The sequence below is a fragment of the Achroia grisella genome, unplaced genomic scaffold (genome assembly GCF_030625045.1).
Source record: "Achroia grisella isolate CSIRO2021 unplaced genomic scaffold, CSIRO_AGI_Agris_v1 utg1573, whole genome shotgun sequence".
Classification (NCBI taxonomy): Eukaryota; Metazoa; Arthropoda; class Insecta; order Lepidoptera; family Pyralidae; genus Achroia; species Achroia grisella.
The window spans coordinates 1268332-1292227 of record NW_026712655.1 but is presented as its reverse complement, the minus strand read 5'-3'; the positions used below and the strand labels follow the sequence as shown (position 1 = coordinate 1292227).

Here is a 23896-nt window from a genome sequence, read left to right as displayed (position 1 = left end):
AAATATGTCCATTTAAGCCAGTTAATACCGAATAATGAAAACCCTATTGCTAATAATGTAGATAAGTACCAAGACATGCCGAGCTCCACGGTCGCTTCCTAGAAACTATCATGGTTTATTAATTCCTAATGAATTCGCCATAATGGGCTAACTGACGTCACTTTAGTCAGATGCACGTGCACAACCCGTATTCCATTGTTTCTCTCCGTAGGTGGGTGGAGGACTCGTAATAGGAAAGAGTTGACCACACGCGTTGAGGAATAACCGCGGGCAACCGGCACCAATATTGCGGTGCCTAGAATGTTAACTTTACACGCAACCCTGGCAATATAGCGAAAAAGGAAATACGGTAAGGTTTATAGCCGATAGGAACCCAACAGTACACGTTCACCAATAGGGGGGTGGGTTTTCATAACGGATTTTATCACGTAAGCAAAATAAAGGTGGGTACATCATAAAGACATATAATTTAATAAAATGTGATTATGTTCTCATTCTTTGTGACAATAAAATGAATGACATTCACAATGAAGTTGTCAATTTGATTGTCACTGTCAAGTAATGCCTATCATTCGTTCGATGTCATGTCATATTCTTATTTTGATACTAGTTTTACTTGACTATACCAAAAATATATTTTTTCTAATTTACTTAACTAATCATGTGTTTCGATCCGTGCCGTCTGTACTTCAGTTTAGTGTTTACTTTGTTGCGTGAAACTTTATTGATAAGTTATTCTGTTTACGTGTAATATTCAAATTAGGTAAGCCGAAGAATGTTGAATAATATAAGATTAAGTCGCCATAGCCTCATGTTTCGTATATAATTCCTTATTAATTCTTTTCAGAAAAATGAACGGAGCCTACGACGAAATCCTCTCGGATAACCCATTTTTTGTCGAGTTAAAAAATAAGTATATGAATTTATTTCATCACTGCATCGCGCAGTCATGGATTATATGTGTGCCGCGTATTGGCAGTTTGAACACTCGTGTGTTTACCATAGAAGATTTTTGCGCACATATACTAGTTCCTAGCGACGAACTCCCGGAGACACATTATAGTACTCTTACAGAGAAACAGGTAACAGTCACTAATAAAGTGATCACTCTAGAAGTTACAAAAGGCCTTCCATTGCAGAGCCATATATTGTTTGAAGAGACATTTTACACTGAAGATTTCATCAAATATAAAGTATGGTGTATTGAAACTCCTCTTGAACCAGCCTCAATAACAGATGATCATACCATATATAAAGATTATCTCACTTCCATTAATGACTGTATTGATTTACTTTGGACACAAGCAGCTGGTCGTCAAGTCCTTGATCAAATTGAACATGTTATTCAAACGTTTTTGAAAAAAAATCCTACTTTACCTGTAGCTTTGAGTCCTTTAAGGGATGCTGTTAGTGAGCTATACACTCAGTGCCTTCAAATTGCATTACAGAACAGAAGGCTTCGAGAAAAGTCTAAGGCTTGTAAACAGGTTCTTGAAAATATAAAATTAGCTGTAGAATGTTATATGCAGCAACTATTATTTGATATTCTGTTCAAATCAATATGTACATGTTGTGCATATGAAGACTCTCATCTTAATAAAAAGATTCGAAATATGAGTGACATACAGTTAAGAGATCTGGATATTAAAAAGGAGCTGTATCATGCAGTTCCTAAGGCAAAACAAATTTTATCCAAAATTGATAGTTATCAAACCGTTTTAGAAAAAGTGTTATGTATAAAGCAAGCCCTTAATGCAATTACTGAAATAGACAAAAGTAATAATGTAATTCTATTAACTGCTGATGATTTATTGCCCGTTTTTGTTTTTCTAGTAATTAAGTCAGGGTTGCCAAATTGGTACAGCCAACTTATGTTTATGAAGGAGTTTCGTTTTAGTGGGGTAGGTAAAGGTGATGGTGATGAAAGTGCCTTTCTCATAACTACCCTAGAAGCTGTGATTGAACATATTCAGTCAGGAGCTTTAGCAGGACCCCCAGACCCTGAAGCTTACTACTATGAAAGTAGTCTTTCTGAAGAGAATATTAATAATAATCAAAGGAAGAGTAGTCTGACAGAGTCTATTTCAACATCTGATACAAATGATAAAGATGAAACTTTAGAATACGTATTTGAATTAATTAAAGCTAATCACTCAGAACAAGTACAATCTATATTGCAAAGAAATCAAAAACATTTAACAAGCATTCAACATAATGAAACTATCCTAAAAATAACACTAGAAGGTGATACATCAAATGATGATGATGATAATGATGATGTTGATATTTATCACAAACTTTGTCATCCCTTATGTAACTGTAAAAAATGCTGTTCCAAAATATCAAAGAATCTATTGAAAACATCTCCCACTGTAACCTCTAGAGACAGTCATGGCCTTACACCATTGCATATAGCATGTATACATGGTAAGGCAACTATTGTGGAGTCTCTGGTAGATATGGGCTCAAATATCAATGCTACAGATGTTAATGACTGTACACCACTGCATTATGCATCATCCAGAGGACACCAAAATGCCTTACTTTTATTATTACACTCTGGGGCAAACATTAATCAAACTAACATTGACAAGAACACACCACTACATTTGTCTGTCAATAATGGACATATGAATTGTGTTAAAGCATTAATATATTTTGCAGAACATAGCAGAAAAAAGGTTATAATAAATTGTGTCAATGAAAGTGGCAACACACCCTTACATTTGGCTTCCAAATGGGGATATGAAGGGATAGCCAGGTTACTTATAGAAAATGGAGCTGAACCTTCCTTGCAAAACAGAAATCATAAAACAGCTTTTGATTATGCACACAATCTGAAAATACTGAATGTTTTGAAATCATGTACACCTAACTTATATGAGTATATACATATAACTAGTTCCAATATAAATTCACTGCATTGTAAATCTGACAATGCCATAAGTCTTAAGTTACAAAAATTATATCTAAAATCAAACAAAAATAAATCATCAAAAGCTGTAGAAAATCTAAAACTCATTGAAAGAATATTAAAAGCTATATCATATGGAGATGTTAAGCTTGCTTGTTTTTATATGGAAATTGACTATGAAGCTTTCATAGACACCGAAAATTCCAAAGTTTTGTGCCATCCCCTGTGTGAATGTGGAACTTGTAAGAAAAAATGTGAAGCTACTAATGACTTTGATGTAAACATCTCTGATTCATTTGGTTTTACACCATTACATTATGCTGCCCGCTATGGATTGGATGAGTTATGCAATATACTTATACTTAACAAAGCTAATATAAATTGTATTAATAAAAAAAGTCAAACACCTTTACACTTAGCTGCATTGAATAACAAAATTATTGTCATCCGCATACTTCTGGACAATGGTGCTAATATAAATGCTATAGATTCAATGGGTAACACTCCACTACATAATGCAAGTGAAATGGGTAATATTGGAGCAACCAAAGTGCTGATTAGTTATAAACCTGACACAAGTATGTTAAACGGATCTGAAAAGTCAGCATTAACTGTAGCTAAAGATAAAGTGCATTTAACTATAATTGATTTAATAGAAAAATACACAAATAAAGTATAGGTAGTATAATATACCTGTGCAAATACGCATATATTAAGAGATATTTTATTACTTAATATTAAAATATCTATGATATTTTAATACTAAGTAATAAATTTATATAAATCATATAATATCATACTTAATAAGTAATTATATGTTTGGTGCACTACACCTACATCCAATATTACAAAAGATTGTGAAATTAATTAATTACTTTTTATGCTTTTAAAACTAATTTACCTTTTATTATTTTATCTTAATAGGTTATTTTTACAATGCTTTATGTAAACAATGCATGTAAAAGATCTGCTCAAAAGTTAATAGGGGTAAGTATTAAAACAACTTAAAGGGAAAAATGGATTCTTAATATTTTAGCTTTAAGTTTATAATTATGTTTTAAAAAGCATTTCTTACCAAAGTCTAGCAACTCTCAATTTTTAAAAACAAAGGTATTAATAAAGTATTATATTATTAGTAGCTAAATCAAAAGTTAATCATAGTTCTTGCTGCACAGTACAACTGCTTCTTAAATTAATATTATATATACTCAAATTAAAATCTCAGGACTGTCCTAGTCTACTACTAGTGGAATTTTTCATCACTTAAACTCTCGAATCTTTAAAATTGCATTTTTAAATGGAATGACAATGAGGCACTTATACATGCTCAATGCTGTTAATGAATATTACCTAAATATGTGGTCATACCGGTTTTAACACTAGTTCCACAAGTATTTATTTCAATAACATGTCTACATATATTCCTTGATGCAACAATGCTATTAATGTTAGTATGTATATCTGTTTTTTTTATAGATAATATTATAGTGCACCCACCTACTTTACTAACATACACTGGCAGGGCACCAGTTTAGGATTTTAAAATGAACATGAGATAAGGTCCCGTTATTACAAATTTATCAGGGGTATACCACGTTATTACGTACATTACGATACGTTATTACCAGGAGGTATTATAGCACAGAACAGTAATATTTTTCTATGATTGTAAAAAGCCAAAATGTTGAGAAGCAAAAGTATATGTTTTCTTCGTGCCATGATGTACCGAACCCACTTTATTTTTATACTTAAAGACTGACTTATTAACCTTTTAACATTGTGTATATCTTGTTGATAATATTGTTTTGTCTATCAATGAAATTAAATTAGGAACATCACAAATGTATGAATGTAGTTATTTATAAATAATTGACAATTGAAGTCGACAATAAATAATGTTTTATATTTTGGATTTTTTATACTACCTACGAACCTTATCCCATCACAGAGAATGCAGTTATACAGCAGCTATAATAACTGTTCTTGAAATAAAAAACAAATATAATTTACCTATGTTTTATTCCATTCATAATACAAATATAGAAACATTTTGAGCATTTATCACATCTGTGCATATTTTTCTTTTAAATTAATTAAATCTTATAAATCTATTTTCAAGAACATACACAGACTATGTATAGAAATGTGCCTATTTATTAAAAAATTATAGGTAAGCAAAATCCATAATGATCTCGGCATTGTTGTGATATAAATTAATAATATTATGTATACATACATGTATATAATATAATTTTTAAATTTATGTCATACTAAACTATGTACAAAGTTACCTATTTACAAAAAAATCCCTTACAACGTAGGCCATATATTGAGAATCGAAAGCCAATGAAACCTACATTTGTAAATATCCTTACACTGTTCCTTATACTAAAGCATACTCGTATTACCCAAACGTAAAAATGTTACTAGATTATTGTGTTTATAAAAGAGAATGCCGAATTTATTTTTATTGTACTTTAAAACGATCATTCACTTTTAATTTAACACGATTTAATTAGGAACAGCTCTTCAAATCATTTTTAACCTAAATTATAACGTTTAAAATAATTCGTTTCTTTTACAAGAAAGAGTTCTTCGACTTCATTATACATCTCAATACGACGACGTTTTGACATGATAGGTTTGATATCAATATTAAGACAAAATAGATTTATCGTTATTTAAAACTATATTTTAATAGTATACTTCATTGACACATCATAATCATACTATAATTACACATATGTTTACTAAACATATTAAGGTACTTATATGTTTGATCACAAACAATAAACGTATATATACATTAAAGCGGTCAAAAATAGACAAATGTATATAACAATTACTGAGACCACGAAACAAAATAATCCTTAGTGGCATAACTGACAATAGCACGCGGCATTGACAATTAAAAATTCATGTCTGACAAGTGATTTACTAGATTACTTACTAGATTATTATATACGCTAGTTTCAATTGTGCGTCACCATTTCAAAGGTGTCATGGTTTCGTGCTCTGTAATTTCACTTATGTCATCGACATTCAAAGAAATATAACTTACAAAGCAAACTGCTAAATTAATTGAAAGAGTAATATCCACGCAGACGACTTTCTACAAAGTCTACCTCTATACTCACTAGAAGTCTTATGGCATTCATCCCAGTATGTCACCTTCTACCACCAGTCTTCTTAGAGCGTCATATGCGAGTTTAATCTCCATTTATGCATTATAGTTTCAACGCCATCCATCCATCTTTTTTCGATCGTCCTTTACATTCACAAAATGATATAATGAAATAAAATGATTAGTACTCTAAATAAAATATTTGTGCTTTACAAATTATCTACTAAAGGTGGTCCATTTCATATTTCTGCAGTACAAAATAACTAAAAACATAATCCATACACTACGAACTACTATTTTTAATAAAAAACCGATTAATTCGAAGAGTTAGTTATTTTGAATTTAACCAGTGTATGTATGTACTATATCTCTAGAGTCTCCTACCCTTGTGGGATGTAGTAGAATGAAACGAGAGCATATATAATAAAAATATTACAATTTCCAACACTGTTATAATAATTGGACAGGATTATTTCTTAATTAGAACTTAAAGAATTTTAATTAAATATGTATAAAGACAGACCATAGCATATATTACATATATAAGATACTTTTATCCTAATCCACGTGGACCAAGTCTCTGTTAACAGATTGAATAAATAAGTTAGTGAACTACTTAAGTACAATCGATATAACATTATTTGCATCTATTGTCTTAATAACTAGTTTTAATATTTTATAATTTACATAACTCTGTATAATAGACAAATCTAAAATCAGTAATATACAATATTGTGCGCAATTAATATTTCTTTACAACTATACGTTAAACTTATTCTATTTGCACATTTCCAGCTTTACAATCAACATAGCACCAACAATCGTACTTCAATATATTAGTATAGATATATATATATATAGGAATGTCAAAACTTCTCTTGAAACAAATCTAACAGCAAATCTTAATAAATAGTATCCAATTGCGATTTGGTTTCTGATTAGATTTTTTCCCTACGACTAATATTACTCATAACATTTTAATGACATTTAAATAATAATTTCAATAATTTGTTATTTAATTAAATTAGATAAAGCATTTTAAAATAAAAATTACTTAAAACCGTTCTTTTAATAACTTCATTTACATTTTACTTCAATTGATAAAATAAATATGCTAAATAAAACAAAAAATATTCACCTGATGTATTAGAGTATGAAGAAAATGTTCCTAACATAATTCTTAAATTATTCGATCTACAAAATTGGTCCCAACTACTCATACCATTATGAATTATAAATTAGCGTAAAAAAAAAACAAAGAAAACACATCTTGTACTATAAAACAGTATAGAGATCTAAGTACAAAACATTTTTATCACTTATATTATTACGTAATTTTCTGAGAATTTTGTATATTGATAGATAAAAATCACATGTAAACAATAAAACTGTGCGTAATTATTGTAATCGGATCAAAAAAATTAAAATTATTCATGTTACGTTACTTTTTGTTGTGTTTATTACGCGGAGCCATCTTAAAGATCAGATTTTCGCTCGTTGTAACAATACGGCTCCGAAACGGCTTGACCAATGGAAACCAAAATTTTATCGAAGGGCCTCCCTAGTTTACCACTCAAAAAGTTCCGATCGGTCCAGGTCGATTTTTAAGAATCCTCTCAACGAGTACCTGGTGTTTAAACAACACACCGGTAACAAACCTAATTATAACTAAATAAATATATAGTACAGCTAGAAGTATTAATCACAATTACAGTAAAAGAAATTAAATTAACTTTTACTGTAATTGACAGTAAAAGAAATCACAGTCTTCTGTCTATGTGTAAACAAGTTTAGCCAATAGTCCATGAATCAGCAAGAGCAATCAATAGTCCTTTATACTAATACTATAAATAGTCATGTGTTCTTGCTAGTTGTGATTTTTTATATTGGCATGGCTATATTATTTGTCCCTAACAAAGTCTATATTCTATTACAGAAAAAAGAAACTTTTAGCTTAACAAACATGTATTAAAATGGCATGCTCAGTGTTGCCCGCAACAACTGATAGCAATTCTTATTTTTCTGATCAGATAAACTTACGTTTGTGCTCTTAATTATATCACTGATGGGGCAATGTCCAAACTGGGATGTCTTCTTTCTTTTTCTCCTTCTTTTTGTAATGATGTCGATCTCTTAATCTGACATCATCTTGTCTCGCTTTGAAATCTCTGGCCTCACTTCTCCAATCGGCACGCTTTTGAGGCGAGCCGTCTTTCCTATAATATCTATAGGATTTCTCTCTATCGTTTTCGTCATAATATACCCTGCTTTTGACGAATAAATCATTTTTTTCAGAATCACACAGCTCTAAAGCTAAATCTTCTTCGTAATTACTATCATTACTAAGTTCAATGACATCTTCTCTGTTAAATGTAAATGAATGCGGATAGTAACCTTGTAAGAGATCCTCATGTCGATACGGTTGCATCTGTAGCCACACGTGGGGCAGAAGCAGAGGGAACCGTCGTAGCCAGTACGTTACGAAACCATCAGGTAGCTTTCCTAGTTTCTCTCGAACTTCAGGTTCTAACTCCCGATAGTGATGTTTCTAAAATAAAAATCATTAAAATCAATTAGTATCATAAGAAGAATAGAACAAGATCCCTGGAATAATAGGGCAAAGATTGTGTACCATCGTTCCCTGATACTTGGAATATGGACAAATGCTCAAACTAGCACATATCATCACACATCACTAATACACACACATACTATTCATACATTTCGTTAATCAGAAAATAAGATGTCTGGCAGGAGATCTTTTACTTGAATGTCCTATATCAGTGAGACATGATGCGTGGTCGCCGGCCAGCGCGGCGCACACGTGCAGGCGCCAGTCGCCGGCGGTGGCGGGGCTCACCTTGTTGCGGATGGCACGCAGCAGGTGCGCGGCCACACGTGCAGGCGCCAGTCGCCGGCGGTGGCGGGGCTCACCTTGTTGCGGATGGCACGCAGCAGGTGCGCGGCCACACGTGCAGGCGCCAGGCGCCGGCGGTGGCGGGGCTCACCTTGTTGCGGAGCAGGTGCGCGGCCACACGTTGCGGATGGCACGCAGCAGTGCGCCGGCGGTGCCGGCGGTGGCGGGGCTCACCTTGTTGCGGATGGCACGCAGCAAGTGCGCGGCCACACGTGCAGGCGCCAGTCGCCGGCGGTGGCGGGGCTCACCTTGTTGCGGATGGCACGCAGCAGGTGCGCGGCCACACGTGCAGGCGCCAGTCGCCGGCGGTGGCGGGGCTCACCTTGTTGCGGATGGCACGCAGCAGGTGCGCGGCCACACGTGCAGGCGCCAGTCGCCGGCGGTGGCGGGGCTCACCGTGTTGCGGATGGCACGCAGCAGGTGCGCGGCCACACGTGCAGGCGCCAGTCGCCGGCGGTGGCGGGGCTCACCTTGTTGCGGATGGCACGCAGCAGGTGCGCGGCCACACGTGCAGGCGCCAGTCGCCGGCGGTGGCGGGGCTCACCTTGTTGCGGATGGCACGCAGCAGGTGCGCGGCGCGGTCTCCGCGGTAGGAGCGGCGCGCGCGCAGGTCTCCTGCCAGCGCGGCGCACACGTGCAGTCGCCAGTCGCCGCGCACTACACCACGTGCGCCCGTCTCCACCGGGTGAGTCGCGCCTGCAGCGCCGCCGGTGCTATTCTCCACCTGGTCGCTTACATCCTGCCCCGAAATATATTCAGCTAGAACTCAGACCGACGTAACAATCGAGTGACAATACTCCATACGAACAAATGTGAAAATGTTTTTTTTATTGTATGTTGTATATGCGATGTGTGTGTATCTATAGATTTAGAATTGTCTGCATCCACCTAACTGGTCTGGATTTCTATGTGTAACAAATCAGTGCGTAAAAGACCGTCTCTGTGTTTCCATGTATGACATTTTAACTCAGAAAAAAGATTTAATAGCTATAAGAAAATGCAATTAGCTAAGTAAAGACAATTAGGAGTAGCAATAAAGTTACTAACTCGACATTTGTCAAAACGGATATAAAAGATTTTATATTAAGTTCATACGATTCTGAAAGATATACTATAAACAATTATATCCTACCTGCAAAAAATTAAGGATGCACTGCTTGCCCCAGAACATGGGATACTTTAATACAGTCTCGCAAGGTGGTCGTGCCTGAGGCTTCGCTGATATCATAGAACGGATCAGTATTTTCGTTAATAACACTTCTTCATCTGGTAGCATTTTACTGAAAGAGTATAAATACAGAGTACCTATTAAAAGTTATAACAGAAAAAAAATGCCTTTAATATTATTATCCAAGTGAATACAATACTGTTACATGCAATTAAAACCCTCAAGATTCGGATAAATGTCATTCCTATTAAGAGAGTACTGATGTTATAAATTTCAAAACACTTTGTTTACCTCCTTAGTACATTCTATTAGAATGGAGTATAGATTCATTACTGTCAATGAGATGATAATTAAAAGTAATTTCACTACACAAAAGACTGTAACATTTTTTATTATATTAATACTGCATCATAAACACATATATGGCATATTGATAGAGATGATAAATATTCTTTATTAAATAGATAAAATATATTACTCACTCTAGTTGATCTAAAGTGTAGTCGCCTGTGAGTATATTCGCCTGCCTTCTCAACACGTCACCAAAGGGATGCTGTCCTTTGGCCAAGACGTAATAAAATACGCAACCCAATGAGAATATATCTACTGATGTAGTCTGCAATAGATGAAATATACGACTAATTATAAAAGCAGCTTAATATATCTACAATTGTATATATACTTGCCGTATTACTGGTATATATACTCTTATAAATTGTGTAAATTATTTTTATATAACACATATTTTTATTCACACTTAACTAATTAATTAATAAAGTGTTAAAATAAATAAATACATTTCAATTAAATTATAATTAAATATAGTCTGAGAAATTTATGTTACAATAAAATATAAACTATCAATTTTATTAAGATGTTTTTATAACATGTTGCAAAGAACTTTCAACCGAATCAACAACTTAGAAAATGACCGTTGATTTGGTATGTGAGTATTTCCTACTTATATTATGCATGTAATTTCAGTTAGTCACCAGTAATTTAGTACGAGATCTGTTTATTATATGACTAAATGGCGCTGTGTTGCCATTTAATCTCAAAGTAATGATAATATCCAAGATAATAGTCTACCTACTTGCCTTTACCTCACTCTTCTCTCCAAAGGTCAGTTCTCAGTCTCTATTTCAGTCAGCCTTGCTTTGTATACTGTGGTTCGGTTGAAGAGTGAGACAAAGCAGTGAAATTATAGGCTATGGAGACAGAACATCTTAGTCACCCAGAATGGCAATGCATTAGTGGCATCACAAGCATCATGTGGTAATGTGATAAGCATGGTGGTATTCATTTATATATTCACTGTGGTTGCCACTCACCACCAGATGGACTACCTAGCTTGTTAGTCATTCATTTGTGCATAAAAAAAGACCTAGTCTTTACACAGTATACAAAGCAAGGCTGACTGAAATAGAGACTGAGAACTGACCTTTGGAGAGAAGAGTGAGGTAAAGGCAAGTAGGTAGACTATTAGCTAGCACTAGTGCTGCTGCCGCTTCCTCCATATAACATTCATTTGGGGTCAGCGTAATCTTTTTCTTCTCCATTCATCCCTGTTCGCAATCATCTTGTTATTTACTCCCTGTCTTGCCATATCATCATTCACACAGTTCATCCAAAAAAGACTAGGGTTATGTGTTATTATTAGAGATTAATAGACAGTAACGTACCGTCCGCTCCCCGTTTATCATCTCGGGCGCTATCCAACCGTCAGTGCCGGTGACTCCAGAGCGGCGAGAGAAACTTACGCGGCCGATGTTCAGCTTCTTAGAAAGACCAAAGTCTGATATCATAGCGCGCACCTCGCCAGACCCGGTTGGCATTGACAGCAATACATTGTGCGGTTTTATATCTCTATGTACTGAAATAGATAATGATTTATATGTTTGAATAGAATGGCAAAAGCATGACCCATATACATGAACGGACATGACGCTATCGGGTGACACCCGCGACACCAATCATTTCTTGGCATTTTTGAGGACTAAGATACCATGCCTCTAATCCTATAATTTTACTGCCTAATCTACACCCTACAATGGTAACAGCTTACAAAGTAATTCGCATGGCAGTTAAAATAGGCGAAACCGAGGTAACAGCGTAGACGACTTTTTACCGTCTACATCTAACTCTATGATTACAATAACTAAACTTTTTTATATTTGACTGACTTTTGAAAATAAGACGCCAGCGTATATTCTATGGAGTATTCCAGAGAAACAGAATAACAGAAGAAACAGAAGATTAGAATATTTGCAATAGCATATGCTAGTGGTCAGATTTTTCTCCCTAATTTTGATATAAAAATGAATCGTTATTTTTGTAAATATGTACATTGAAATGAATAACAGCTGAATTTCTTGTCTTCTTTGCTTGAATAGACCTAAATGAATAAATATATTTAGATTGATTGATTGATTTGAGCATTTGATATCTAAATAGGTATAAATATAATATGAACAGTGTACATACCTATATCCATGGAATGCAAATGGGACAATCCCATAGTAGCTTGTCTTAACACTTCCACACCATCTATCCGACACTCAAAATTTAACTTTTTCTCCACATAGTCTTGTAAAGTAGCTGAGCACAGCTCTAATGCAATGTACCTTGAAATATAAAAGAAATAATGATTATATATTGCGACTTGATGAACAAATTATGTTAATAACTAATATTCATTTATATTTTTTACCATTCATCACATATTTTTATAACTATCAGCTAGTTACTTCTTTCTAAAATTACTGGCATAATTAACTGATATATAATTAAAATGCATACACAAACTCTGTCACATACTCCATATACCAATGCGAAGCAAAAGCAGGTCACTAGTATGGTATACATGACAAACTTAACACTTTAAAATCCTTGTTATTGGGCAGCAACTGACTTCTGATATACAGCTCACGCTAGTTTGAGAATTAGAACGGCATCAAACTCTACATTAACGAGTATTAAACTTCAAATATTTATGTCTCATAGATGTGCAACATACCTAAACTGCTTGTCACGCTCGGTACAGTAGTAGCGTACAACGTGAGCATGTGCGTCCGACTCGCGCAGCAGCGTCACCTCGCGGTCGGCGAACGTGAAGCATTCAGGCAACAGTCTCTTCACTGCTACGTCACGCTTATCAAATGTACCCCTACAACACGAATTATTTAAAAATATATAATTATATAATAATACAATTACCTATAGAAGCTGTATTTATTTAGGACAACCTCGATGGTAGCGGTTTAGCACACCGCTTTACTCCCGATGGGCGCGGGTTCGATTCCTTGCACGATGCAAAACATTTATACTCATGAGTATGAATGTATTAGTCTGGATGTTTCCTAAATATATTATGTAAGGATTTCCAAAAAAAAATTATATAAGTATTTTTACTCTGCTTTTTTGTATTCTCTGGGATGGCTCTATGTGAACTGTCCAGAGTCATTTTTAATATTAATTGAAATATTTTTCATTCAATAAAAAAAATATTGTATTACAATTGTAATTATTACTATTGCAGAATGATTTAGACCATTGCACTTAATAGCAACACATGACATAAAAATAAGCCCCGAAAAACAGTGCTTGTGCTATATTTTATGTTTTCCAAAGAATAATATGTCATACATTATTAAGCATCGAATAAGCCCATTTTTAAAAAGAAATTATTTAATTTTCTCTTGAGTCACCAAAACGAGTTATAACTATATTGCATTGTATTAGTATTATATTTATCTATACTTAGCATAAATGTATTTATTTATTCAGTATGACATTATGTAATATCAGGTACTATATATATTATTATATGTATATATTTATTTGCATTTCATATATATTATATAATATTTATTAGTTACTTTGTGATTGCTTTTCAACATAACTGCCCCACAACGCTTTCTATATACCTAAAGTGGAGAATGTCATACGGCATTAAGCTCGCCTTTGTAGAAGTTATATTGTGCTTTAAAGAATAAATAAAATAAATGATTTAAATTATTAACCTATCTCGACGATTCACGTGGTCGCGAGTTTCGTTGAACAATCTTGTGACGGTAGATGAAAAAACTTCTGTCATCTATCAATGTAGATACATGACAGCAGTTTTTTCATCGCTGTTACTCCAGTCATCTCAAGTGTCAAAACCCGGTTAATATTTTAAATATTGTATATTAAACACGAAAGTTTAAAAATAACTATATAATATGTCATATGTATGATTTTTTAAAATCGCTAGACAACCATTTTAAATTGACGACTGCAAACTCTAATACAAACATAAACTTGCCTGTACACAAAGGTACCCTCGCAGCCTTTTCCCAAGACCTGATCGGTATGGAAACTTATCCTGCCAATGCGCACTTCCCCGTCACCAACCTCGACAAGTTGGCCTGTCACTTCCCCGTTGGAGGATGTCGAGGCAGTGGACCCTCGGGAGCCACCTTGTGACAATTGCTGGAACTCGCGAGCCTGTAATATAAAGGCTAATTTAAGGCATTTTATAGTAATAACCTAAATACTATAAATACGGAAGAGTGTATGTTTGTTACCTAGCAAGTGCGTTGCCCTCCTTTTAAGAAGGAATGACCTCTTTATACGTAGGTTATCGAATAGGTTTTATTCTTATTATAGTACAAAATAATAGCCTTATTAAATATTGTGAATTTCACTATAAAATTTAAAGAAGTCATATATTTTCATCTTCTTTCCCTTATCTCACTTTTATTCATTTCTACGCATTACATGTACATATAATGACAATAGAGGAGAAGGACGTATGGCTTTACATATATTTGAGACTTCGCTCCCAATGACAGACACAACAGAACACCAAATGTGTTTATATTCCTATTTTCAGTATGTCCCCGTTTTTAACATCATCCCTTAAAACGAAACCAAAGACATAATTATGTCGTTTATCTTTTGCCTGACATACGTATTTTTAAGGCAGTAAGGCAGCCAACCTTTCTTTAATTTTCTTTGTCTCACTTATCATTGGCACTTGATGTATCTCATTAGGAACCTTACTTCATGTATACTTTCTAAACATCAAAACCCACGCATTCTGTCAACATATTGTGTTTTATAATAAACACAATATGTTGACAGAATGCGTCAATATAAATTTGCTAAATCTTTAATATGACCAGTGTAATGGTTTAATATGATCAGCGTACTGATATATTGAATGTAATTGTCTCATTTTACGGGTTTTTCAACTTGACTATCATAATCCATCTTATCGCGTTGCAACTAACGCGTAGAATATTCCAATCGTATCTAGGTTAAATTACAATACCTACTTATATGTAACAAATACACAGATTACTGTTAATCTTATAGATATCATACTATCTTTTTGTTAACATATACCTGATTCCTTTAGTCTATAAAGTATAACTATGTTATAAAATTAATTAAGGGCCGGCCACGTGGTTAGAGATAAAATTGTTGTCTATTTAATATCCCAGTTAGTTATGAAATGCAAGTAAATGCCAAAAAGTAAATGAGAAGCAATCATGCTAAATGCATGATAAATCTGAAAAATCTCACAGAACACACAAATACTGATTTAAAGGACTAAATTTTTTATTGATTTAATAACAGTTTTAAGAAACAGTTTAATTAATTTCTATTCAAAATTTAATTCAATATTATTACCAAAATTATATTACTCGAGTAATTTCATAAAGATAATTATTATATTGTTTTCACTTCATACAATGTAATTCAGAAACCTTCATGAGCAACATAGATATTGAAATATAACCGTATAAATATATGGTACGTCAATGCCATTAAAACGTTTTACATTAATGTACCTACTGGCATAGTTTGTACGGTTAGCCACAAGCAATCATATTTTTTCATGGTTTATGTCGTGATAAAGATAATATTAAATAGGCATACATGATGAATACAAAATACATATGTACCTAGTTTTAGATTTCAATTTTATTTTACACCTCTGAAACCGTACCGTTTTGATAAAAACTATTTTAAACTTTTTTACGGTTATTTACAATTGTACACATTATTATTATATAAACGGGATATTTATCGTAATTATGTTATTTATGAGATACCGATATTTCGACTCTGTACGAAGGGTCGACTCATCTCGACGTATCAAGTTTTGTAAGGATTTTACTTAGCAATTCATGTATTCTTCAACGAGATGTGCTTCAAGTATCTTCCGCGTGAAATTTATAGCCTCCATGTTATTCTGATTCCATGTCATTAAAATCCATTTGATAGTTTTTGCGTGAATGACCAACTAACATCCATCCATCCACACTCACAAACTTCCGCGTTTATAATATTAGTAAGATTTAAGAATTAAGAAGAGGTACATTGCAAATACTATTACCCGGTGAAAGATTCTAAATTCAATTCTTATATGGAATACATTGAAGCGATTATGTTTTTTCCAGAACAACAATCGTATTAGTAATAATACAATCTTAGTTATGAATGTAACATAACTAAAATTAAGGACTAACTAAATATCTGTATAAACACTTGATAACTAAAATATAGAATCTACTGTTCATTATCAATTTATTGAAGTTATTTTATAGGTATTGTAATTAAACTAAAATGATATTTGTCATATAACATCTAAATTTAAATAAATAGAAATAGTGTAAATAAGGCCTACGTCTGAATAGAATCATATTTTTCTCAAATTATTAACTATTGCGTGAAAAACAGACAGTACAAAATAGTATTAAGTAGTTAATATTGTAATTGTAATACCTAAATAATATGGATGAAGAGGATTGTCAACACTAGTGACTAGTGGCCCCATTGCAAGTAATATACTGTAAGGTTGAACTCTACGCGGTCCCCCTGAATAGCATTGAGGTTATATACTAATAATTTCGCTACGATAGGCTAACTGACCTATCTTCATCCTCACCATATCATTCTCCACTGGTGTTCTGCCAGGGTATATCGTTAGCGAGACGGATAAACTATGGCATATATATCCATAAAAATATACCTAATTAATTAATACTGATTAAATAGCCACTTTTGCTTAAATTCAACTACTTTCAATTTCCACATCACCATTATGAGTCAATTAAGCACAGCTGCTAAAACAACTAGAGGAAATTACCATGTAATGTACCCACAGAATGACGTGAATTTTAAACAACAGATGTTGACTTTGTACCAATGGTATGCTACAATGAAAACATTTTTTTCCAGATGGTGCCGGTATTTTTATTTATGTATAAAAGAGACTCGAAATAATAGTTTTAGCTACTCATGTGACAAATATCTTTCTATAAATTGATTAATACTTTGTAATATTCGAGTAATGATAAAAATTAACTAAAACATTACCTCATTTTAATTTAATAGGATGAATTGAAATGTGCTAGGGATATTAAAATGTAGGCAAATCCAACCCTAAAACGAAATAATGACCCGAGTGCCTAATCTAAAAGTAGAGTCGTCATCAGACTATTTATAAAAAATGGACGATTATATGCAGTTGACAGTTTTATCATTGTACATATCAAATTACAAGCAGAAAACCGAGCAAAGAAAAATATGACTTATATATTACGCGATAAGTTACACTAACGAGATTGCAATGTTTTACAAAAAATAATCTCCATCCTAGCATGCCGTATGTGTCATTATACAACGCAGGCACGTGTGAAATAGCGTGGAGGGCGGACAACAAAATTCTATAAGAGTAATTACCAACTGATATACATCCATATCAAACAACGCTATCATATTTACCTGATATCTCAGATACCAAAACAGCGTGATGACCAATCCGACCAATATGATGAGGACCACTTTCAATACTTTATTCTCCTGCTGGTGGAGCCATATGTAGCCCTGTTTGTACCATAAATCAGGTCTAAAATTTAATTTTTCAAATAACTCATCTGTTTGTACGGACACGCTGATTGAATTAGATTTCAGATTAGTTTCGTTTTCCACATCCTTATCTGCGTCAGAGTGAACTTGCCCATTAATTAATTTGATTGCATCACTTTTCGGTTGGCGCGTATTCAAAAAGTGCGTATTTGGCAGCTGAGGAATCCAGGAGGTCGTCAGTTCAGGGACTTTGTAGTGTCCCAACAATAAATACGGTGCTGATACATGCAAATTTAAGTCGTTTAATTGATAATGGACATTTGTAAATGCTTCCTGTCTAAGCGCTTCGCTATTCGCATCCTCAGACACAGGGCCCTCGATCAACAATGGCTGCGTATGTCCAGTTGATATAGTAACAGTATTCTTGTCTACTAGTGACGATAGTGCGTAAAGGCCATGGTTGTGCTCGCCTACATACAATGTAGGGCTGAAATTAACGTAACTGATACAATCTGATAACAAACCATCTCCAAAACATAGATAGTGTATTATGATATTATACATAGGCAAATTGTTTCCACATATATTATTATGTTAATTTCCTATCTACTTGGTTAATTGAAATCGTTGAGAATATTGTCAGACAATATTTTCAACGAGCTATAAAACCTGATGTTCTGAATTCGATTTTTTATAGTGCTATTACTTATATTTTACACAATTTCGAACAAATATTGATAATATATTTAAAAGGATAACGTGACTTATTTAAAAAGGAAAAGTAACCGTAAAATCAAAATTGGTCTTCAGCCTATTTGCGGTCATGTGAATAGGTATTACGGTAGTCTATGACCGCATATGTAAAAAAAAATATTTTATGAATTATTATAGGTATCCGATAAATTTTATAATGCACTTGTTATCAATTCGTGTTACAAACAGATTGAAAGTAACTGACAGATATTTACTTTTATATTATATTTGCAAAATTATGACGTCTCATATGTGTACAACATGATCATGATTCATGGGTAATTAAATGTAAATAATTTCTATGATCATAAATTTGTACTTACTACAGTTCGATGTTAGAGTTTTTTATTCCCTGACCTTTACTCAATGTATTTGCATCCTCCATAATGTGATCCAGGGTGTCATCCCCGATAGAGTTGAAAGGTACTGATATAAGGCCTTCCCTGTCTAGCAGATACGCGGCCACGATGGGTGTCTCGAAGTTATGTGACCACACGAGGTCGCCCGTTTTACGGTCAAATGACATTACCCGTCCATTTGAAGTCGACGTGAAATGTATTATGCCTGATAAAGAGATTACCAATGTTGGAAATTGGAAAATTATGTATCACCAAAATAAATATTAATCGATTCGAATACATACAAAACTTCAAAATATATATGTACAACACAATAAAAACTAGGCAGTCAAAATATAGTTATAAATAGTACTTAGATTGTAGTAAAAACTTGACTAAATATAATGTAGGATTTTTTCAAATAATAATTAAGATTTACAAAAATGTATTATGGGCCAGATAAAGTAACATATTGAGGATAAACATTTAAAGACAAAAGAGGCAAATATCATGTAACAAAATATAAAGCCAACATTTTTTGGAAAACAAAAAAATCTCTCTAGTTTATGTTTACACGAAACTAAATTAAATCAGCTATGTCTAACTTCACATACAATAATATAAATTTCTTGCAATATTAATTTATAATGAATTGTAGCTAATATGCGAATATTCAATACACTCACTTCATGGTTAGTTTGCATAAAGTAAATATTACTAATCAAATATGGATGGAAAATTATATAAATATACAGACGGAAAATTAATCGATGCCGACTATTATACCAAATTAACATATTTCATAAGACTTTAGTGTATTGTAGCTTAGTGGTGACATCGAAAGATCGAAGTTCGAATCTGGACGACATCAAAAAAATTACATAACTATTAATAATTCTGACTGACTACCTAGGTTATGACAACACCTATAAAAATTATACTCATTCGACGGTAGACCCGCCCTATGTCCATGGAAATGTAGACATGTAAAGGTTGTTTAGTTATCCATTTGTGTAAACAGTTATAAAGGTTTATTCTTGCGTTACTTCAAAAATATATGAAACTATAAGATATTTATATGTTTCTTACCATAATCGTTTAGCATCTCTTTTCCCATAGCATGAGACGTATAATCAAAGAAGGTAACGTTCCATTTTTGATTTGAATCTTTGGAGTCATGCATGAGAATGTTATATTCTGTGCGAGCAACATATATGCCTCGACTTTTGTCTGTGCCGCACGTCTCCTCGTCGTCGCTTTTGAATATCTTGGATTTATCGAAACCTACAAATAGGCATTCCTGTTATATAATTGGAAAGGCAAACACCTGATGGTAGGCGCTAAACGGCGCATATACATGAACAGCATTACATACATCACGTTATCATGTCACCCGCAATACCACTCATATATTGCCATTCCAGAGGACTCCAGAGATTCATGGCTCTTATACAACTGCATCTGCTCCCTACGATCTCATGATTAATTGCAAATTGACATACACTGACTACAGAGATAGTTTGTAGAAAGTACTGCTACCTAGCAATTTGTATAACAGGCTGTTTTTGTTTGAAAGATGAGATACTACTATATAAATGAAAGGCAACTTGTTCCCAACAAGGGCAGTACATAAAGAAAACATGTGTAATGTAGAAAAAATAACATCCTTCCGTCATATAGAAGTAATAGTCCTTGATCATCAAGTCACACTCATATTACATACTAAATGAAGCCTGGTGCTTTGTAATAATATAACTTTTTTATTTGTAAACCGACTAGAATAAAACAAATACTAATTTTAAATAAGCTTATACATTGTCCAAAATCGCAACTAAAACACACAAACAAATAGACAAAAAGACAAAAAAATATTTTGAGTTTCTTATTACGTTGATAATAACAGTTTTCCTCATACCTTCCAAGCACAGACAGGTCAGGATCAGTTATATTTTTAATATATTTATATTGATGATATTGATATTGATATGAATATACCTACTAAAAGAATATTATAATTTACCTGGTAATGTTTACAATATTACTAAAACTCTTACCTGAAACATGTTCCCTTGAACCAGTTAAAGGATCTAGTCTGAACCATGTGTCACTTTTCTTCCCTGTATACAATATGCCTTCTGTAGAGCGACATGGGGCATTTGCCACCAGCTCAGGAATCGTGAAGGGCAATTTCTTAAGCATTTGCTGGTCGCCACGCGGCCCATACATATACAGAAAGCCATGCCGAGGATCAGGCAAGAACTGCGGCATCAGGTTTGCATGCTGACTGGGGACTTTCACCACCGGTTCTTGAAAAGAAAATGAGCTTTATATATTTATGTTATTAACAAACCTAATGCACCATCACCCGCAATGTGATCTCACTTGCTGTGTTTTGTTTTACAATATCACTTTTCTAATGTATATTTTCTATATTCCTAAGGACTAATCCAAAGTCTTGCTTTACAGGTATAGTAAAAAAAACACTACAAACAATAAAAAAAGTACAAAGTAAAACCAGTGTCAACATTGAAATGTCATATTTAAAGAAATGTAAATAATTAAAATTCAAATACACTAGTGAAATGTGTATTTGCAACAAGGCCTCATAAATACAATAGTACAATACTAACTTACGTAAAAAAGTTATATAACTCATGCATGCATTAAACAACAGGTTATATAAAAATATTATTGCCCCTTTTTATTATTGAGTTTGTGTGACCGAGGTCATATAGTATGCATAATAACTATATACTAGAGGTCACCCATTGGTTGAAACTCTACCATAATTAATTTAACATTAAATATATGGTAGTGTGTATGTTTTAATATATAAAAACTACATTAAGTATTTTTTATTCATAATTTTCTGCACTTTTCCTCCAATTAAACTAAAAATATGTGTATTAATAATTATTGTTACAATCCATCAAAGCATATAGGCCATTTGTTATGCTGTGAAATTTGCTCATATGTACATACAGACAATAAATATTACATTTCTTTATCCAACTACTTCCAAATAGTATACTTTTATAAAGACATAAAAATTAAGTTAAATTCCCATACATATCTTTACGAAGTCTCTTGTTCCCACAGCCTCTGTGGTCTAGAAGTTTAGCATAACACATTACTTCTGATGTTTCTTGTCTTGATACAAACAATCGTATACATGAGTACAATTGTTTGTATTGATTTGCAAAATTTCTTTGTATGTTACATATTTAAAAAATCATAGTTTATGTATGTATTATAACCAATTGTTCAGTACCTATAATGCCAACTCTGCTTAGTTTGGGACTTGGCACTGTGGGAATTGTTCAGTGTTATTATTATTATTAATAGTATTACTCAAAATTTCTATCAATTGTATCATTCACCCTTTTGTTTTGTTTTTACATCCTTTCTTTTATATTGTGATATATATATATTAATATGGGTCAATCTCCTAAATTACTTAAATAATTTTCAGGTCATGGATCCCAATATGCTATAAATTAGCTAATTATTCTGATTTCTACTGTTTTTTGTGTATGCTTATGCCAGTAAAGCTGTGGCTAGTTACGGTTACCTATTACATTCAAATAACTAATTATAAAAATATATAGTATTTAGATCAAAAATCTATGACCATACATATATATGTATACCTTGAGAAACAATTGGTATATAAAATTACCGTCTTTAAGTTTCCATATAATATTTCCTGTGAGAAGTTCCACAGCAACCATGCCGCCCCCTAACGTGGCAAATAAAAGTGGTCGATCATCCAACACCTGAGACAACTCCGTACTATCCTGTGATAAACAGCATGAAATAATTTAATTGTGAAATCCATTTCCTTACTACAATTTATGTATAATTAGTGTGGCTCTCAAGATTCTCACCTGTTCGCCTTTAGCCTCTAGCGACACAAAGCCGCAAGATCCGAAAATAAACAACGTAATAAACAATAACTTCATCATCGGTACAATATTAATCACAATAAAAACACTTAAATTGTGAGCAGCCCATTATTCACAATAACACTAAAATAGATAAACATTAAAGAATAGCGAACAGCATTAAAATTAATATAATATAAGTTGATATAAAAATGTACTCTGCGATTATTAATAATATTGCATTATTCACTAATATGACACCTGACAAAATCAAAACGACAGACGTCAGAACACTGAGATTATCATAGAGTACTTCCGAATTGATTGACAAAAAAGATGTATTGAGTTAAAAAAGATGTATTGGATTGAAAATTATTAAGGTGCTAATATACTCATGACATGAGTGAGATAGTATTTGTGGATGCCATTGTAAGTAGCTAGTTTCTTATATTCTTGTCTCGAAATTATATTCTGACAACTAAATAAAAATACTAAATATATATATTAAATAATATCATAACCGTCATTGGATTTAGATGTATTTAAAAATAAATTTTAAATATTAATTAATTATTAGTGAAATACAATTCTAATTAAATCAATGTAGTTGTTCAATAATAATAATATATATTAATTAATATTTTGGTTAAAAGTATTTCAAAATTTCAATTGCTAAATATAAAATGAAGATTAATTTATAAAAGAAGTTTTTGAAATTAAACAACCACTGTGACAATATTGGTATCAACCAAACTACACACTCCTGGGGGAATAGTGATGTGACCAATGTCCCCATTGCAAACAATGCATGGTACATTGTCAGGTTGACCTCCACGTGATTCTCCCTGAAAACCATCGTGATAAATTTGTAACTGCGCGAGGCTAACTAACATGACATCATGCTCATCTTATCATCCATAAAAATCTGCAAAGGT

The 23896-nt window shown here is 33.1% G+C and overlaps 2 protein-coding genes across 2 annotated transcripts; one reads left to right on the top strand and one right to left on the bottom strand.

Annotated features, from left to right (window-relative positions):
• Positions 1-611: 611 nt before the first annotated feature.
• On the top strand, positions 612-4511 carry LOC131841094 (ankyrin repeat domain-containing protein 27-like). Its single transcript, XM_059189332.1, has 2 exons — positions 612-763; positions 848-4511. The coding sequence occupies exon 2, from the start codon at positions 852-854 to the stop codon at positions 3591-3593; it is 2742 nt and encodes a 913-aa protein (XP_059045315.1). The 5' UTR covers positions 612-763; positions 848-851; the 3' UTR covers positions 3594-4511.
• A 2850-nt stretch (positions 4512-7361) lies between these two features.
• On the bottom strand, positions 7362-23151 carry LOC131841159 (serine/threonine-protein kinase/endoribonuclease IRE1). Its single transcript, XM_059189418.1, has 14 exons — positions 22965-23151; positions 22757-22874; positions 21132-21383; positions 20167-20361; positions 19063-19303; positions 17903-18473; positions 14430-14611; positions 13140-13289; positions 12608-12747; positions 11806-11996; positions 10606-10739; positions 10088-10235; positions 9500-9694; positions 7362-8586 (listed from the first exon to the last, which is right to left on the bottom strand). Exons 1-14 carry the CDS (start codon positions 23040-23042, stop codon positions 8098-8100), a joined length of 3084 nt encoding a protein of 1027 aa, XP_059045401.1. The 5' UTR covers positions 23043-23151; the 3' UTR covers positions 7362-8097.
• Positions 23152-23896: the final 745 nt, after the last annotated feature.

Excerpts from the sequence above, each read along its gene's own strand:
- LOC131841094 (XM_059189332.1), top strand. The coding sequence starts at position 852 with ATGAACGGAGCCTACGACGAAATCCTCTCGGATAACCCATTTTTTGTC.
- LOC131841159 (XM_059189418.1), bottom strand. The coding sequence starts at position 23,042 with ATGATGAAGTTATTGTTTATTACGTTGTTTATTTTCGGATCTTGCGGC. Across the intron at positions 22,875-22,964 it reads TAGAGGCTAAAGGCGAACAG|GATAGTACGGAGTTGTCTCA; the intron begins GTGAGAATCTTG and ends TGTTTATCACAG. Across the intron at positions 8,587-9,499 it reads TGCGTGCCATCCGCAACAAG|AAACATCACTATCGGGAGTT; the intron begins GTGAGCCCCGCC and ends TTTTTATTTTAG.